The following is a 15,503-nucleotide window of genomic DNA, read 5'->3' as shown; positions in this document are numbered from 1 at the left end:
GCAACCTCTGCCTCCCAGGTTCCAGCTATTCTCCTGCCTCTGCCTCCTGAGTAGCTGGGATTACAGGTGCCCACTACCATGCCCAGCTAATTTTTGTATTTTTAGTAGAGACAGGGTTTTGCCATGTTGGCCAGACTGGTCTCGAACTCCTGACCTCAGGTGATCCACCCACCTCGGCCTCTCAGAGTGCTGGGATTACAGGTGTGAACCACTGCGTCTGGCCAGTAAAAGAAATTTTGAAGGCCACTGCAGCTATTTGTTAGTGTCTTGTTATTTCTAGGTGCATCTTAGTTAAAGGGGAAAAATAAAATGGAAAAAGCTTGGAAATCAGTGATGTGTAGTTATCTGGCAAGTTATACATAATTAGCAGCAGTCAGGCTCAAGAAAATAAAAGTTGATTAGTTGATCAGAAATAAAATCTGTAGAGTGAATTAGATTTCTGAGTTGATGTTGTTAATGGAACATTCTATTTGAGACCTTTATTCAGGTGTGTAACAATTCTACCATGTCCATTTTTTTAAGCATTAAAAATGAACTTATCAGTTATAAATTAAGACAAGATCCAAATAGTTCTATTTTTGTGTTTCCTCTAAAAAAATGTAAGATTTTCACTTTTGGCATTGACTAACTGAGCCTACATCTAGATTTTAAATACCATCTTGAATCCTAATAATTATATTAAACTGATGAAACTGCATATGATTGTTCCTAACACTTATGAACCCCCATAAAGATGTTCCTGATCTTTAAAATTCATTAATCTGAGTACTAAGTAGAAACAGAATTTTCCAAAGCATTAGACATCGCTTTCTCAGTTTATCTGAAGAGACTTCGTGTACATCTGTTTCTAATATATTTGACTAATTTTCATGATCTCAGATTGTGAGGTAAATGTAACCTGGAATAATAAGTGTCTTTTACCTAGATTACGTCTCTCATTTGGAGTTTGGCAATGAAACAGCTATGAAGAATGACTGTACTCCCCCATCTGTCCCTAGATGACATAAATATCATTTGCTTTGTTGTTTAAACTCAAATAAATTTTCCAAGAACAAAGTAAGGGTTCTTCATTTTTTTTTTCAGTTTTAGTTCCAAATATGCTTTGTAGATTTTTTTTTTTGCAGAATTTAATGAGGTGATGCTTTAATCATATGAATAATAAATGCACCTGAGATTTCGCTCTAGTAAAAATAAAAGAAAATATGGAAACACTTTTATGGTAAGAAAGTTACTTCTTGGCATTTGAACAAATAACTTGGGCGGATAATCCATTGAATCAGTCATTTTCAATTTCACTTATTGTAACTTATGGTTATAGCTGCTAGGGATCATTTTGATCATCTTTGATGGAATTCTTTTTGTTATTTCTCCTTTCTAAATTTTGCTTTGTTATGATTCAGAGGAGATCATATTAAAGGGCCAGCTTATATCTTACGTAAACCAGTAGAAGATAAAGTACCCAACAAGGTAAAGATGTTTGGAAAATAATGTTTCAAAAGTTTGGTGATTTTATAGTCAAGGTGACTTTAATTTTCTTAATAAAAACATAGTAATTTATAACAAGGAAGTTGATCATCATTCAGTTAACATCTGAATTCTGCTTTCTGATAGGGGCATCATGTTTGTTTGTTTTTAGAGACACAGTCAGGCACCATGGCTCATGCCTGTCATCTCAGCACTTTGGGAGGCTGAAGTGGGCGGATCACCTGAGATCAGAAGTTTGAGATCAGCCTGACCAACATGGAGAAACCCTGTCTCTTCTAAAAATACAAAATTAGCCAGGCGTGGTGGCACATGCCTGTAATCCCAGCTACTCAGGAGGCTGAGGCAGGAGAATCGCTTGAAACTGGGAGGCAGAGGTTGCAGTGAGCCAAGATCATGCCATTGCACTCCAGCCTGAGCAACAAGAGCAAAGCTCCATCTCAAAAAAAAAAACCAAACAAAAAAAGAGAGACAGGGTTTTGCTCTGCCACCCCAGCTGGAGTGCAGTCGCTCAGTCTCCACTCACTGTAGCCCCAATCTCCCTGGCTCCGGTGATCTTCCTACCTCAGCCACCTCAGCCTCCTGAATAGCTGCCACTACAGGAGTACACCACCACACCCTGCTAATTTTTGTGTTTTTTTGTAAAGACGAGGTTGAGCCATGTTGCCCATGGCTCAAGCAATCTGCCCACCTTGGCCTCCCAAAGTGCTGGGATTACAGGCACAAGCCAATGTGCCCGGCCTCAGAATTTCTTAAAGCTCTAATTTCTGGCAAGGGTCAGTTCTAGAAATTGAGGAGTGGGGCAGGACTATAGGGAGTCATCTCATGGCCACACTGTGAAAAAAGAATGGCTGTGATGGGTTGAGAAAACAGAACATAAATCATAAATCATAGTATGCTCCAGTATGGGAAACCATTAACATATAATATAATCAATGATTTTGCCTAAAGTTATGCAACATGGTGACCCCAGAAAAAATCCATTGAAAAAAAAATCAAAAGAGATTCTGCAATAGATAAGAGTGACAAGTCAAGGGTGGCCATGAATGCCAGGTTGAAGAGTTTGTTCTAAACTGAAAGTCATAAAACTCAAGTAGATGGCTAAACTTGAGGCAATAAAAACAAGAACCAAAACTGCTAGGCAATAATACGACATAATGATTTCAGTCCCAAAAGAAAAATGTAAAGAACAGTCTGTAACCAGGCCCCAAAACAAAAGCAGAACTAAAGAAGTCAGTTGCAAGCGTCAGAGAGGAAATCAAAATGCTGGGAGCATACTAAGACATTTTCTGTGCCTCATTTAGATAGCATTGAAAAATTAATGTTTGGAAAGTTGATCATCCTATAATCTGAAAGAAAAATACAAGCCTAGAGCAGAGAACAGTCCAGAAACCAGGTCAGAAGTCTAAACAGGTTCATATAAATCTAAATTGCCATTAGATTGCATAAAAATTTGGTGGCCAGGTGCAGTGGCTCACATCTGTAATTCCAGCACTTTGGGAGGCCGAGGCAGGGAGATAACTTGAGGCCAGGAGTTCAAGACCAGCCTGGCCAACATGGCAAAACCCCGTCTCTACTGAAAAAAAAAAAAAAATTAGCCAGGTGTGGTGGCGCATACCTGTAATCCCAACTACTCAGGATTACACAAGAATTGAGGCACAAGAATTGCTTGAACCCTGGAGGCGGAAGTTGCAGTGAATTGAGATGGCACTGCTGCACTCCAGCCTGGGCAATAGAGTGAGACTCTGTCTCAAAAAGGAAAAAAGGCCAGGCATGGTGGCTCACTCCTGTAATCCCAGCATTTTGGGAGGCTGAGGTCAGGAGATGGAGACCATCCCAGCTAACACAGTAAAACTCCGTCTCTACTAAAAATACAAAAAAGTAGCCAGGCGTGGTGGCACGCGCCTGTAGTCCCAGCTACTTGGGAGGCTGAGGCAGGAGAATCACTTGAACCCAGGAGGTGGAGGTTGCAGTGAGCCAAGATGACGCTGCTGCACTGCAGCCTGGGCGACAGAGCAAGGCTCCATCTCGAAACAAAGGAAGGAAGGAAGGAAGGGAGGGAGGGAGGGAGGGAAAGAAAAGGAAAAGAAGAAAGGAGGGAGGGAAGGGAGGGAAGGAAGGAAGGAAAGAGAGAGAGAGAGAGAGAGAGAGAAAGAAAGAAAGAAAGAAAGAAAGAAAGAAAGAAAGAAAGAAAGAAAGAAAGAAAGAAAGAAAGAAAGAAAAGAAAGAAAAAGAAAGACAGACAGACATGGTAACATAAGTAGGAAAACAATAAATCTATGTGTCTCTGTAAAGGAAAAATTTGGCCAGGCACAGTGGCTCACGCCTGTAATCCCAGCACTTTGGGAGGCCAAGACAGGTGGATCATCTGAGGTCAGGAGTTCGAGGCCAGGTTGACCAACATGGTGAAACCCTGTCTGTACTAAAAATATAAAAATTATCAGGGCATGGTGGTGGGCGCCTGTAATCCCAGCTACTCTGGAGGCTGAGGTAGGAGAATCACTTGAACCCGGGAAGCGGAGGTTGCAGTGAGCCAAGACCATGGCATTGCACTCCAGCTTGGGCAACAAGAGCGAAACTCCATCTCAATAAATAAAAATTTAAAAAGGGAAAAAATAGGCCGGGCGCGGTGGCTTAAGCCTGTAATCCCAGCACTTTGGGAGGCCGAGACGGGCGGATCACAAGGTCAGGAGATCGAGACCATCCTGGCTAACACGGTGAAACCCCGTCTCTACTAAAAAAAATACAAAAAACTAGCCAGGCGAGGTGGCGGGCGCCTGTAGTCCCAGCTACTCAGGAGGCTGAGGCAGGAGAATGGCGTAAACCCGGGAGGCGGAGCTTGCAGTGAGCTGAGATCCGGCCACTGCACTCCAGCCTGGGCGACAGAGCGAGACTCCGTCTCAAAAAAATAAATAAATAAATAAAAAGGGAAAAAATAATAAGAGCTAGTGACTGGATAAGCTTAAAAGAAGAAGGGAAAGTCACAAAGCTGCAAAAAAAAAAAAAAATGGGGAACTGGAGAAGGGAAACAATGTGGTGGTAAAGATGATGAATGTGGGTGCACTTGAGTTTGAAAGAGCAAAAAGAAGTTTGAGTGGCTATGCTTTAGACATATTAGTCCTTGGCTGAAAGGCTAAATCTGGAGGAATAGATTTAGGAATTTCCTGTACTTCATAGGTATGAATTTGCAAAGTTGCTCTTTAGAGGTGATATTAGTTGCTTCTCAGTATTCTACTTGCAATTTGAATAGTACCATGCCACCAGATGCCTAGGTTGTGAATAGCATGGGTTCATACCCTAGTGAGATGGAATGATAATGTACAACATAACAAATGATCTCATTTATGCCTTTTTCTTTCAAAAGTAGAGAGCTCTATCAAAACAGACATAATTTTTTTTATTTTTTTTTGAGATGGAGTCTTACTCTGTCTCCCAGGCTGGAGTGCAATGGTACGATCTTGGCTCACTGCAACCTCTGCTCCTGTATTCAAGCGATTCTCTTGCTTCAGACTCCCAAGTAGCTGGGACTACAGGCACACAGCACCACACCTGGCTAATTTTTGTACTTTTAGTGAAGATGCGCTTTCACCATGTTGGCCAGGCTGGTCTCGAACTCTTGACCTCAAGTGATGCACCTGCCTCAGACTCCCAAAGTGCTGGGATTACAGGCATGAACCACTGCGCCCAGCCAAAACAGGCATAATTTTAACTCATCGCATTATTTATGAAAAGAATACAAGTACATTAGTCTTGTTTGTTGAGTAGTTTTAAAATTTAGTTTTTTAAAGTCTTAAAATAACAAGGCAGGTCCTGGATAGCCTCTCCCAGGCAAGAGGAGGCTGAGCAGGTGTAGCAGGTTACCCATTCTCACTTTGATGAAAGCTGCTCCATTTTTTTCTGTTTTGTATATGAGTTCCACATAAAATTGATTTGAAATAGGAATTTTCTGCAAAAAAAAAAAACCTTTTTTGCGTTTGTAATCTTTGATCTAAGATTTTTCCCCTCTGGACTTTAGAACCTCCCTCTCTCCCCTCCTCTTCCTCTCTTTCTTCTTCCCTCCCTTCCTTCCCTGATAACTCACTCTAAGCCTTTAAAAAAGTCAGTCAGTTCCCTTAATGGTTTATGATTTATTTTTTTTTTTCTGGTCAGAAACTTCTCAAGAACAACCAATGGGTGGGGAAGGAGAGGTGAGAGACAGGCATAGGATATAACAGCTAATTCACAAGTGTCGATAGCCAAGAAACATGAAAAATGTTTAACCTCCTTCATAATAAAAGACTTACAAAATGAAATGATAATGAATATGATACCAATTCCCGACTCTCAGGTAGGCAAGAATGAGTGTTGGTGAGAGGATAGGAGAACAAGCACTCATAAACTGTTGGTAGGAATATAAATCGACAGAGCCCACCCCTCCACCCGCCCCCCCCCTTTTTTTTTTAAGACAGAGTCTTGCTCTGTTGCCCAGACTGAAGTGCAGTGGCATGATCACAGCTCACTGCAACCTCTGCCTCCTGGAATCAAGCAATCCTTCCACCTCAGACCCACGAGTAGCTGGGACTACAGGTATGTACCACCATGCCGGCTAATTTTTGTATTTTTTTTTTTGTAGAGACAGGGTTTTGCTATGTTGCCGAGGCTGGTCTTAAACTCCTGGACTCAAGTCATCTGCCCACCTCAGCCTCACAAAGTGTTGGGATTATAGGTGTGAGCTACAACACCCGGCCTTGGCAGAACACTTAGAGGATAGATTTGACAGTACCTTCAAACACATCCTTTCATCAGAAATTCCACTGCCAGGAATAATATTCCAAGAAAAAAACAGGATGAATGTCCAAAGATACACATGCAGAATGAAAAATTGGAAACAACCTAAATATACAACATTGAAGGACTGGTTACGCCAGGCATGGTGGGTCACACCTGTAATCCCAGCACTTTGGGAGGCTGAGGCGGGCAAATCACTTGAAGCCAGGAGTTCCAGACCAGCCAACATGGTGAAACCCCATCTCTACTAAACATACAAAAACAATTCAGATGGGTGTGGTGGTACAGGCCTGTAGTCCCAGCTCCTTGGGAGGCTGAGGCATGAGAATCGCTTGAACCTCCTGGGAGGCGGAGGTTGCAGTGAGCCAAGATCACACCAGTGCACTCCAGCCTGGGTGACAGAATGAGACTTCATCTCAAACAAAACAAAACAAAACAAAACAAAAAACAGTGAGGAAGGCCGGGCATGGTGGCTCATGCCTATAATCCCAGCACTTTGGGAGGCCAAGGCAGGCGGATCATGAGGTCAGGAGTTGAAGACCAGCCTGGTCAACATAGTGAAACCCTGTCTCTACTAAAAATACAAAACAAAAAAATTAGCCGTGCGTGGTGGCGGGCTCCTGTAGCTACTTGGGAGGCTGAGGCAGGAGAATTGCTTGAACCTGGGAGGTGGAGGTTGCAGTGAGCCGAGATCGCACCACTGTCCTCCAGCCTGGCCAACACAGCGAGGCTCTGTCTCAAAACAAACAAACAAACAAAAAACAGAAACAAAACAGTGAGAGAGGCAGTGCATTCCATTCCAAGGCATCTGTGAGCCCACAGAGCAGACACCATGAGAAAAGCTCACCCTCCCCAGTTGAAAAAATTTATGAACAAGAAATTATCATTGAAATTAAATGGTGGCAGACATGTCCAAGAAATATTGTGGAGATTTGATCCCTTTATGAATCTTGTGATAGATGAATGTGTGGAGATGGTGACTAGTGGGCAACAGAACAATAATGGAACGGTGGTAATATGAGGAAATAGTACCATGTTAGAAGCCTTGGAATGAGTAAAAATAATGGCTGTTCAGCAGGGAAACCCATGCCCTCTCTCCATAGGGCCTGTTTTACTATGATGTAAAAATTAGGTCACGTACATTTTCACATTAGACATTTTGTTAAACAAACTTTCATAATAGTCAACAACAACAACAACAACAAAACCCAAAAACAAGGGACTGGTTAAATAAATTGTGACAGATCCTTATAAAATATGACTGTTCTATATCTACTGATATGAGAAAATTAAGTGTAAACACTAAGCCACAAAATTGTGTATTGTGTAAATAAAAAATATTCATCTTAAAGGTCTGAAATGCTATCTGCCAGTGTTAATAGTGTTTTTTCAAAATTGCGGTAAGAAGGCTCACGCCTGTAATTCCAGCAATTTGGGAGGCAGAGGCGGGTGGATCACCTGGGGTCAGGAGTTTGAGACTAGCCTGGCCAATGTGGTGAAATGCTGTGTTTACAAAAATAGAAGAATTAGCCGGGCATGATGGTGGGTGCCTGTAGTCCCAGCTACTCGGGAGGCTGAGGTGGGAGAATCGCTTGAACCCAGGAGGCGGAGTTTGCAGTGAGCCAAGATTGCACCACTGCACTCCAACCTGGGCAACAGAGCAAGACTCTGTCTCAAAAAAATAAATATATAAATACAGAAATAAATATGATGAAATCATTCAACTCAGTTGTGATTTCACAAGTCATCAACAAAAGAGTTGATCATTGAAATTAAGAGAAAAAGCTGAAGGAAGAGTTCAGAAGGAAAAAGAATGACCCAGAAAGTCAAGTTTAAAATATGTCCAAGGAAGAGAAAGTGTGGTCTGAGAAATAGAAGCAAGGGAGAGTACGTCTTCAACCCCACGAAAACAGAATTTAAGAGAAAAGGTAGGCTGGGCGCGGTGGCTCAAGCCTGTAATCGCAGCACTTGGAGAGGTTGAAGTGGGCGGATCATTTGAGATCAGGAGTTCAAGACCAGCCTGACCAACATGGTGAAACCTGGTCTCTACTGCAAATACAAAAAATTAGCTGGGTGTGGTGGTACATATCTGTAATCCCAGCTTCTTGGGAGGCTGCAGCACGAGAATTGCTTGAACTCAGGAGGTTGCAGTGAGCTGAGATCGTGCCACTGCACTCCAGCCTGGGCAACAGAGCAAGACTCCATCTCAAAAAAAGAAAGAAAGAAGGTGATTATCATCAGTGCCCAAAATAGAATACTAAGATCAAAGAAGGCAAGGGCCAGAAAAGAGATAACTGCATTTTTTTTTTTTTTTTTTTTTTTGAGACAGTTTCTCTCTGTCACCCAGGCTGGAGTGCAGTGCCATCCTCATGGCTTACTACAGCCTTGACCTCCTAGGCTTAAGCGACCCTCCCACTTCAACCTTTACAGTAGCTGAGACTACAGGTGTGCGCCAGGACGCTTGGCTGATTTTTGTATTGTTTGTAGAGATGAGGCTTCGCCATGCTGCCCAGGTTGGTCTCAAACTCCTGAGCAATCCACACTCCTTGGCCTCCCAAAGTGCTGGGTTTACAGGCGTGAGCCACCGCACCTGGCCTGCATTTGTTTCAAAAGGAGGCCTCTGTAACTATGGTTCATTTATCTCTATAGTTGATGGAACTGATATGATATTGCAAAGGAATCAAGAGGACTGAGTTATACTAAATGAGGCTAGTAAAAATCAGCCACTTATTCACAGGAATTAGAAAATCAAGACATTTGAAAGGGCAGCGGTATCAAGTGAGTTGTGTTCTATGTGGGAGGCTTATAAATGTGTGAAAACAAGAAGGCGCTAGTGGAGAGATTGGAGATATTGGAGAGAGAGGACATGTGATCAATGATCTCTTCAAGACTGTGTGGCTTGTAATTTATTCAACGAATCAGTAGATTCGTTGAATGCCTGCCTTGCCAAGCACCTGAGTCACAGCTGTGAATCATACCAAACATTTCCTGCCCTTGGTTCTTATGGTCTAGTTAAGCAATCCAGACCAGAGAGAAGAGAAGGAAGAAGTATCTTTTTATATATATACTTCAAGAAAGGATGGGAAGCTAAGTATGAAAGACTGGGATGGGCCAGGCACGGTGGCTCACGCCTGTGATCCCAGCACTTTGGGAGACCAAGGCGGGCAGATCACCTGAGGTCAGGAAGGAGTTCGAGACCAGCCTGGCCAACATGGTGAAACCCTGTTTCTGCTACAAATACAAAATTAGCCAGGTGTAGTGGTGCAGGCTTGTAATCCCAGCTACTTGGGAGCCTGAGGCAGGAGAATTGCTTGAACCTGGGAGGTGGAGGTTGCAGTGAGCCAAGATTGTGCCACTGCACTCCAGCCTGGGCAAAAAGAGCAAAACTCCATCTCAAAAAAAACAAAACAAAACAAAAAAAAAACTGGGATGATTTGCACTTGAAAGAGGATACAGTAGCAAAGCCGACTAGTGTGGTCTGTTACTCTTCTTATAGGACATCAGTCCTATAGGATTAGGGCCCGCCGTTATGACTTCACTTAACCTTAATTACCTGCTGAAGGCCCAGTCTTCAAATACAGTCACACTGGGGGTCGGGGCTTACACATATGAATTTGGTGGGGGAGGGGGGCGTGGGGGGCACAATTTAGTTCATAACAGGTGGGGATGGGGGTCAAAGTGGAGAGCTGGAGATTGGTTATGTGCGAGAGGAGGCAGAAAAGGAAGGAAAAGGAAGGAGGGAAAAGGAAGCCCTTGGCAGCTGACCACAGAAGGGTTACGAGAGAGAAGAAGTCTAGTGTAGCCAAGGATTGTCAGAAAGAAGTTGTGTATTTCTTCGTTTCCTAGGATACCTACTTGGAGATTTGGAGTATTGATAACAATCTAGATCACTAGGGAGAGGAAATAAACTTTTCAAAGGTTTAAATTATTTCGAGACATAGTCTCACTCTGTCACCCAGGCTGGAGTGCAGTGGCATGATCTCGGTTCACTGCAACCCCCACCTCCCACGTTCAAGTGATTGTCCTGCCTTAGCCTCCCGAGTAGCTGGAGTTACAGGCATGTGCCACCACGCCCTGCTAATTTTTGTATTTTTAGTAGAGATGGGTTTCACCATGTTGGCCAGGCTGGTCTCAAACTTCTGACCTCAAGTGATCTACCCACCTCGGCCTCCCAAAGTGCTGGGATTACAGACATGAGCAACCGCACCCAGTCTCAAACGTTTAAATTCTGATTAATTTGAGGAATAGTGAGTTTGAAAGTTTGGGCATTGTTAAATAATGGTAAATGTTACATTTATGTGAAGTTTAAATTTTTATTCACATTTACATGTATTCCTGTGTTTCTTATGACAACCTGGCAGAGTAGTTGAGATGATCACCTTTCTGGTTTTGTTTTTGTTTTTGTTTTTGTTTTTGTTTTTTGAGACGGAGTCTCGCTCTGTCACCCAGGCTAGAGTGCAGTGGTGCAATCTCGGCTCACTGCAAGCTCCGCCTGCCAGGTTCACGCCATTCTTCTGCCTCAGCCTCCAGAGTAGCTGGGACTACAGGTGCCCGCCACCACACCCGGCTAATTTTTTTTTATTTTTTATTTTTAATAGAGACGGGGTTTCACCGTGTTTGCCCGGATGGTCTCGACCTCCTGACCTCGTGATCTGCCCGCCTTGGCCTCCCAAAGTGCTGGGATTACAGGCATGAGCCACCGCACCCGGCCCACCTTCCTGTTTTTTATATGAAACTGTAAGTTACATGATGACTTCAAAGGGAATGTACAGGGTCACCTGGCTAGAATCGGTGTGGTTGGGTCTCCTTAACCTTCCCACCCACTCTGACTTTTCTGATTTGTTTTCCATTCACCATTCAATGCTGAGAGAAATGTAAACAGCTGGGAGAAAGGGCAGTTGCAATGTTACGCTATAGAAAGTGAACTTTCCAAATGAAAGCTACAAAACAGAAGAGTCCCATGTGCCAAATGTACTTACTGTTCCCTTGTTCCCTAATTTAAACACTATTAATAGCATTTGTGGAGATGGGAATCAAGCTGCTATTCCCATGAATAACGGAAACCACTGCCTGTGGGAACAGATGGAAAACTATACCACTACCTTTTTGAGAAATTAAGAAATCCCAGGTAAGAACAAAGTAATATTAAACATTTGTCATTAAACACCCAGAATTGGTTTGGCTTATACAACTAGATAGATGAATGGTGGGGTCACTTACTGAGATGGAGAAAACTGAGAAGGAAACAGATTTCCAATGGGAATGTGAAACATTCTGATTCAATTCACATTTTGAGAAACATTATCCATCGCTTCTCAGCCTTTTGGCTAAGATCAAGTAAGAGACATCCCAAGCCCAAGTATGCATACCTTAGGCTCTACAAAATGACTAGAAAACTTCAACCCTACTTTGAAGGAAGGAATTCAGTTAACATTTATTTAGTACCTTTTGTATGCCAGGTGGCTATCACACTCATCATCTTATTTAATCTTCACCACAGTCTTGTGAGATAAGTAGTAGTATTTCTGATTTACAGATGGGGAAATAGAAGCTCAGATGGGTTGAGTGACACACAGAATTGCACAGATAGTAAGGTGACAAACCTGGTGTTCAAACCTGTCCTTTTTTTTTTTTTTTTTCAAGACGGAGTTTTTGCTCTTGTCGCCAAGGCTGGGGCGCGGTGGCACAATCTCGGTTCACTGTAACCTCCACCTCTCGGATTCAGGTGATTCTCCTGCCTCAGCCTCCTGAGTTGCTAGGATTACAGGTGCTCGCCATCATGCCTGGATAATTTTTGTATTTTTAGTAGAGACGGGGTTTCACCATGTTGGCCAGGCTTATCTCAAATTCCTGACCTCAAGTGATCTGCCCACCTCAGCTTCCCAAAGTGCTGGGATTACCGGCATGAGCCACCGTCCCTAGCCTTTAATGCTAAATCTTGAGAGAGCAAGATCAAAGCTGTTTTCACCATAAGGACTGCTATTCTTTCTCCATAACCTTTATCACTAAACTTCTTAAATAATACTATGGAAAGAGTGACGTAAAAGAAATAAAATTTGACTGAATGCAGTGGTTTATGCCTATAATCCCAGTACTTTGGAAGGCCGAGGCAGGAGGACTGCTTAAGGCCAGGAGTTCGAGGCCAGCTTAGGCAACACAGCAAAACTCCATCTCTACAAAACTCTTTTTTTTTTTGAGACAGAGTCTCTCTGTGTCACCCAGGCTGGAGTGCAGTGGGACGATCTCGGCTCACGGCAATTTCCACCTCCCAGGTTCAAGTTATTCTCCTGCCTCAGCCTCCCAAGTAGCTGGGACTATAGGCACATGCCACCATGCCTGGCTAATTTTGTATTTTTAGTAGAGAAGGGGTTTCATCATATAAGTCAGGCTGGTGTCGAACTCCTGACCTCGTGATCCACCTGCCTCGGCCTCCCAAAGTGCTAGGATTAAAGGCGTAAGTCACTGTGCCCAGCCTTTCTACAAAAAAATTTGTTTTTAATTATCAGGGCATGGTGGTGCACACCTGTTGTCAGAGCTACTCGGGAGGCTGAGGAAGGAGGATCACTTGAGTCAAGGAGTTTGAGGCTGCAGTCAGCTATGATCATGTCCAGCCTGGACAACTCTCTTTAAAAACATGTGATTGTTTTCTTTTCTCTTCCAAGTAAGATTTTGTATTAAATACACTAACGTCTGATGCTTAATGTTTAGTATTAACGTTGATGTCTAATACAACTGCTGTATGGTGTTATGGAATTTTTTTCACTTCTTCATTCTAACCATTTTCATCATACTTATGAAAGAAAGAAATTTGAATTTTTTAAAATACAGGCATTTCACCTTTTCTGTCTTCTGCTCTCTTTGAGGTCAAATAGTAAAATTTACCGATGATGAGTCTATAGTTGTGTCTACTTATGCAGAAAGTACAGATGAACTATATAATCCTTCAGAAGTTCTTTCCTAACCCTTCTCTTTCTCTTTTTTTATTTTTAATGTTTTTAAACAGGATCTCACTCTGTCACCCAGGTTGGAGTGCAGTGGCACCATCATAGCTCACGGCAACCTTGACCTCCCAGGCCCAAGTGATCCTCCTGCCTTGGCCTCCCAAGTATTGGGAGGTGCATGTGCCACTATACCCAGGCTAATTTTTTGTTGGTTTTTTGTTTTGTTTTGTTTTGTTTTGTTTTGTTTTTGTAGAGACAGGGTCTCCCTATGTTGTCCGGGCTGGTCTCAAACTCCTGGGCTCAAGCAATCTGCCTGTCTCGGCCTCCCAAAGTGCTGGGATTAGAGGCACGAGCCACCATGCCTGATAAACACCCTTCTCCTCTGTAGCTGATTCATTTCCCTTTTTGATGGATATGCCTGCAGTCATCATTTTCTAGGTCTTGTGATTCTGAAATAAGAAACATTTAGGCACTTTTGCAAAATATAACAGGATGCACCTGGTCCTACTGATCACTAACAACAATCCAAATTTAACGTATCAGAAACTTAAGATAAACGATATCCCCTTAGAAGAAAGAAACCTCTTGACTCAGATGAGGAAAGCTGAGAAGTATGACACTTCCCTAGGGAAAATGTTATAGTTTTCTAAATTCATTCATCTTCGGAATAACTTCTCCCAAATAACATTTTTTTAAAGTTATTAGAACCACTCACACCTGTAAGAATGGCCACTATTTTAAAAATACAAAAAATAGGCCAGGCTCGATGGTTCATGCCTGTAATCCCAGTGCTTTACGAGGCTAAGGCTCAAGGCCAGGAGTTCCAGAACAGCCTGGGCAACACAGCGAGACCCCAGGTCTTACCAATTTTTTTTTTATTAGCCAGTCATCTACAGTGAGTCATGATTATGCCACTAAACTCTGGCCTGGGCAACAGAGATGCTGTCCCCAAAAGAAAAACAAAAGGTCAAAATAAATTTGATAAACTTATGTATAAACTGGCCAACTGATATTTACATATATATTTTTTTTTTTTGGAGACAGACTCTGTTTCCTAGGCTGGAGTGCAGTGGTGCAATCTTGGCTCACTGCAACCTCTGCTTCCTGGATTCAAGCAATCCTCATGCCTCAGCCTCCCAAGTAGCTGGAATTAACAGGCACGTGTCACCACACTGGGCTAATTTTTGTATTTTTAGTAGAGACAAGGGTTTCACAATGTTGGCCAGGCTAGAAATCCTGGCCTCAAGCGATCCTCCTTCCTCGGCCTCCCAAAGTGCTGGGATTACAGGCATGAGCCACCCCACCCGGCCAACATTGATATTAAAACTACACCTAGTTGGACGAAGTGGCTCAGGCATGTAATCCCAGAACTTTGAGATGCCAAGGCAGGAAGATGGCTCGAGCCTAGCAGTTCGAGACTGGCCTGTGTGACATAAGGAGACCCCATCTCTACAAACAAAACAAAACAAATCTCAAATGGAACAAAGATTTAAATATCAAGAAAATGAAACAATAAAAATTCTTTTAAAAAAGAGGCTGATGGGCTAGGCGAGGTGGCTCACGCCTGTAATCCAACACTTTGTGAGGCCAGTGTGGGCAGATCACTTGAGGTCAGAAGGTTGGAGACCAGCCTGGCCAACATGGTGAAACCCCGTCTCTACTAAAAATACAAAAATTAGCCAGGCATAGTGGCACACACCTGTAATCCAAGCTACTCGGAGGCTGAGGCAGGAGAATTGCTTGAGACCAGAAGACGGAGGTTGCAGTGAACCAAGATAGTGCCACTGCACTCCAGCCTGGCCAACAGAGTGAGACTCTGACTAAAAAAAAAAAAAAAAAAAAGGCCGGGCGCAGTGGCACATGCCTGTAATCCCAGCACTTTGGAAGGCCAAGGCGGGTGGATCACAAGGTCAGGAGATCGAGACCATCCTGGCTAACACGGGGAAACCCTGTCTCTACTAAAAACACAAAACATTAGCCGGGCATTGTGGCGGGCGCCTGTAGTCCCAGCTACTCGGGAGACTGAGGCAGGAGAATGACATGAACCCGGGAGGCGGAGTTTGCAGTGAGCCGAGATCACGCCACCGCACTCCAGCCTGGGAGACAGAGCAAGACTCCGTTTCAAAAAAGAAAAAAGAAAAAAAATGCTGAAGGCTGGGTGTGGTGGCTCACTCCCGTAATCCCAAAACTTTGGGAGGCCGAGGCAGGAGGATCACTTGAGGTTGGGAGTTCAAGAGCAGCCTGGCAAATGTAGTGAAATCCTGTCTATACTAAAAATACAAATATTAGCTGGATGTGGCAGTGCACACCTGT

General features: G+C 43.2%; 1 protein-coding gene and 1 pseudogene across 1 annotated transcript in view; both read left to right on the top strand.

The window, feature by feature from the left end:
- GDPD1 (glycerophosphodiester phosphodiesterase domain containing 1) overlaps nucleotides 1-1,056 on the top strand; it is a 61,211-nt gene extending 60,155 nt beyond the window's left edge. The window contains exon 10 of the mRNA XM_015119124.3: nucleotides 202-1,056. Within this exon, the coding sequence (XP_014974610.1) occupies nucleotides 202-280 (79 nt within the window). The 3' untranslated portion in view covers nucleotides 281-1,056. The remainder of the gene's footprint in view (nucleotides 1-201) is intronic.
- A 5,874-nt stretch (nucleotides 1,057-6,930) lies between these two features.
- Nucleotides 6,931-7,415, top strand: LOC106993986 (small nuclear ribonucleoprotein G pseudogene; annotated as a pseudogene).
- The last annotated feature ends 8,088 nt before the right edge of the window (nucleotides 7,416-15,503 follow it).

This window comes from Macaca mulatta, chromosome 16, assembly GCF_049350105.2.
Source record: "Macaca mulatta isolate MMU2019108-1 chromosome 16, T2T-MMU8v2.0, whole genome shotgun sequence".
In the NCBI taxonomy this organism is placed as follows: Eukaryota; Metazoa; Chordata; class Mammalia; order Primates; family Cercopithecidae; genus Macaca; species Macaca mulatta.
The sequence above is the reverse complement of the archived record's forward strand: the minus strand, read 5'-3'. Positions and strand labels throughout refer to the sequence as shown.